Source organism: Octopus bimaculoides, chromosome 1 (genome assembly GCF_001194135.2).
Source record: "Octopus bimaculoides isolate UCB-OBI-ISO-001 chromosome 1, ASM119413v2, whole genome shotgun sequence".
NCBI lineage: Eukaryota > Metazoa > Mollusca > Cephalopoda > Octopoda > Octopodidae > Octopus > Octopus bimaculoides.
In genome coordinates this window covers 52,495,452-52,499,575 of record NC_068981.1, presented here as the reverse complement: position 1 = coordinate 52,499,575, position 4,124 = coordinate 52,495,452, and the positions used below count along the sequence as shown (strand labels likewise).

Sequence of the window (4,124 nt, the reverse complement as noted above, 5' to 3'; positions counted from 1 at the left end):
CATTCGCAAAAGAAAACACTCTTTAACTTTGGGAAACACCTTTACTTTTAACAAAGTAAACACTTTCATGGGGCCCTGGAAACAAAGAAGCACCGAAAGTGGGAACAATGTTGGTGATCACCAGTGTTTTCTAATAGTTTACCACTGAAACATAACTTAAACATATTGTTCAACTGGTAATCGATAAAATCAGTTTTATATCTGACATGTCATTCTCCAATTCTCAAAGTTTTCTGAATAACCTCTTGGAAAGAAATTAGAGTGACCTGAAAGGGGAGGTAATTCCTGCGTTTGGAGCTGCACTCGTGCGTAGCCTCGTTGTGGTTGTACTCCCTCTCTTCTGTTCGACATGGCTTCGCTGCTCAATAATGGGCTGAGGCCCGTTTTATCACGCTGGCCGGCCAACTTTCATATTCAAAAGGTATGATTAAAAAGTTTACTTTTCATGCTTTTTTATTATCTCATTTCATTAAAATCAAAATATTGAATATCATAATGATTTCAAAATTTCTAAACCAGGTACTGTCTTTCCACAATGTCACGCGAAGGTCTAATATTTATGAAGGTCTTTCAGATGAGAGGAGTTGTTACTAACCTTTTCATTTCCAATTTCACTACTCATTCAATTACTTGCTAATAATGAATTACGAACCGTTTTAATGATATAGTCTTTACCGTTATAGGTTAAAATTTTGCAATCTCCAGTAATTCATTCTCATTATCAACACATATCACATCATACACACACACATACACAGATGAAGTTTTAAATTCTCAAAATTAAAAAAAATTATTATTACTTAATCGTTTTTTTATTTGTTAAAATTGTTCTTTGTGTATCTATGTCTCTATTCTTTATGTGATCTATGAATTACGAATCTATTGTATATTTTATTCATTTCATTTCGTTTAACGTCATTTTCATAATCTTTGTTATTAATAACTGACTTTGCCCACAGTCTACTATTTTGTTCTAATAACGGGTTAACCATATGTATATATACATACGTTTAAGTGTAAACATATTCTGTTTCACCTTACATTCTTTAGATACTATTTACGTGTATGTTTTGAAGTAGACGAATTTTAATTGAATATTTTTAATGCAGTGTTGTATCATAAGATTTAAAGCAGAAGAGAAATGATCTACTTCGAAATACAACACACCTTTCTCAATATAATTAATTCGATACCTAGAGATAAAAATAATACGATATATTGAATGTTCTGTCTGCTTTTGCTATAAAAAGATGATTTAATTTCCTTTTGAATCAATGTCAGTTAATATTTTTTAAATATATTCTAACCCTCTCTTTTTCCTTTTAGAATTATAGCAGTTATATAACTTAACTCCGGAATCTTCGGTGTAATTGAATGTTTTGACATTGACCTTTAGGTTGTCAATTGATAGAAAATAAGAGCCATTGGTATTGGAGGTTGTTGGTTTTGTACGACCTTTGCAAAGGATAGTTTCCTTGTAGTGTTCTTATTTAAAGTAAATCTTGAAAATATGCTCTTTTGTTAAAATGAAATATGGACTTAATTTAGAAACCGCAATTAATATTTAGTTTTAAAATCAATATCTGTAAAAGAAAAATAATTTTAAAGTATCAATATTTGTGATTGTCAGGTGAGCATAAAAACTAGAAGTATCCCCTTATTTAGCTTCTAGTACCTTATAAGCAATACATTACTGGAACTCACTTGAGATAACATGCATTAGATATTTAAGATCGCTAGTTTCTTTCTTTGATTTTCTTATCAAAGAAATCCTAATCTATTTATGAAAGCATTCGGCTGTTCAAAAATTTAATACTAGGTATTTTCACTGAGGACTTTTTACACTTCTTTTTATGTGCCACTGTAAAAAGTAAATAATATACACACTAAAATGAATTCCTTTAGATAAATTATCAGCATTCAACATCCGTTTTCCCTGCTGGCATGGGTTTAACAGGAGCTGCTTTGGCACGGTTTGACATGGTTGGGTGCTCTTCCCAACGCCAACCACTTTACAGTGCACTGGATGCTTTTCATGTAACACCAGCACCGGCAAGGTCACTAACCTGTAAGACAAATATCCCTCGACTAGAAGAGGAAGTCGTATTGAGAGAGGCGGCTTTGTGCCAGGTGATGAAATGTTAAGAAGTGCAATAGAGGGGTAGAGATAAGTATCTTGCTATAGAGGAGATACATGACTACCCCAGTTGGAAAAAGAGAAAAATTCTTTTGTGGAAAATGTCAATACAATAATTGGTTTATATTTCGTTTTCAAATTCACTGTTATTTTCAGTCAGATTTTCTAAAGTATTTTATGTAATATCTTGACAATTAGATTGTATCTAATTCTATTGCTGCTGCCTTAATTATTCTCTTATTATATGTGTCCCACCCTGGTCAGTAGGTATTTGGAAAAACAATTGAATGATTGGTCATGACCTGCAAACTCTGTTCTACATAGTGTTATTCAGAGTGAGAAATTTTGGTTTCCAAAATAGTTCTATAATATGACAATTGAAAAATGACAACTACCATCTCACCTTGGGTCAGAGATTCAAAATTTAAGTGAATCTAAAGACTCAGTTTGTGTTTTAGTCATGATAGCCTCAATCTCTGCCCAATTTGTGGAGTTTATAGTCTGCTAGCAAAATAAGCATTTATCTTTCCCAGTTATTATGCAGAAACCTTAAGTTTGGATGAATGAGTTACTTTTTTACTTGTTTCAGTCATTTGACTGCGGCCATGCTGAAGCACCGCCTTTAGTCGAGTAAATCGACCCCAGGACTTATTCTTTGGAAGCCTAGTACTTATTCTATCGGTCTCTTTTGCTGAACCGCTAAGTTACAGGGATGTAAACACACCACCATCGGTTGTCAAGCGATGGTGGGGGGACAAACACAGACACACAAACAACATATATACGACGGGCTTCTTTCAGTTTCCGTCTACCAAATCCACTCACAAGGCTTTGGTCGGCCCAAGGCTATAGTAGAAGACACTTGCCCAAGGTGCCACGCAGTGGGACTGAACCCAGAACCATGTGGTTAGTAAGCAAGCTACTTACCACACAGCTACTCCTGCACCTATATGGTAGTTGCGTGAGTTGGTAGTTGCTTAAAAATTAATTAGGGCCAGCATTGAAGAATTGTGGAAAGATTTCTTCTCAGCTTTCTGATCTTTGACCTTGAGCAATCACATTGGAATTTAGGAGTGAATGTCCTATGGAAAATCTGTATGACAACTTGGTAAACTATAGAAATTGGAAGGTTTTGACTCAAAAGTTATAAAGGCAGTGGCAGGGATTACAAAAACTTAATACTAGAGATACACTATAATGCACATTCTGACATGCAGTGTGACATGTTGAAATAGCTTCATTGTTGAAGCTGTTTCTATATATTGTGCTGTTATGTAATCTCAAATCAATTCTAATCAAGCACTCATTTAGTATGCAGCTAATTTCTGAATGATGGCATATGACCCACAGGTCCATCTTCCCAGTTATACCCTATCTTTGTCTAATTGAGGATCATACTGCACACTATGACACACAGTGATGAATTGTATGGGGTGCAGCATGACAGTCTGGACTTATTCCACTGTCCCATCTATCCCTGTACAGCATGACAGTCTGGACTTATTCCCCTGTCCTGCCTATCCCTGTACAATTGTAGATTATGGTAGAAGCCACAATAGAGGCAAAGTGAAGCACAGCAGTTACTGTTCCTCTGCACTTGGTGGTGGTGAGTGTCCATGAACAGTGTTAAGGGCAGGTGAGGCTATTGAATTTGCAACCATTTCTGTGTTTGTTCCACATGCTTGACCGGGGTGAGAAGGGAAAATAATCTATACATATAAAAATGAGAATGTGTGTCTGTCTGTCTGTCTGTGTGTGTGTGTGTGTGTTCCCCTAAAACTCGAGAACTACACAACCAATTTCATTCAAATTTTACACATGCCCACAGCAACATCATATCTCCTCCACTATTTAAGTATTACGTGTCAAAAGTGAAACAAAAACACTCATGTCAAATACTTTCACTTTAAAAATGAAACTATTCCACTAACTGAAACAATCACATTTCGATACTGTAATGACATACTTTCACTTTAATGGTGTGTAT

At 35.2% G+C, this 4,124-nt stretch overlaps 1 protein-coding gene across 2 annotated transcripts in view; it reads left to right on the top strand.

Moving 5' to 3' along the window:
- The first annotated feature begins 277 nt into the window (after positions 1 to 277).
- The window catches only part of LOC106873282 (cytochrome c1, heme protein, mitochondrial), a 23,266-nt gene continuing 19,419 nt past the window's right edge, over positions 278 to 4,124 (top strand). Inside the window, exon 1 of one of the 2 annotated variants that reach the window (XM_014920585.2) lies at positions 278 to 421. In XM_014920585.2, the coding sequence (XP_014776071.1) occupies positions 350 to 421 (72 nt within the window). In that variant the 5' untranslated portion in view covers positions 278 to 349. The remainder of the gene's footprint in view (positions 422 to 4,124) is intronic. The other variant, XM_052966552.1, reaches the window with a different exon arrangement.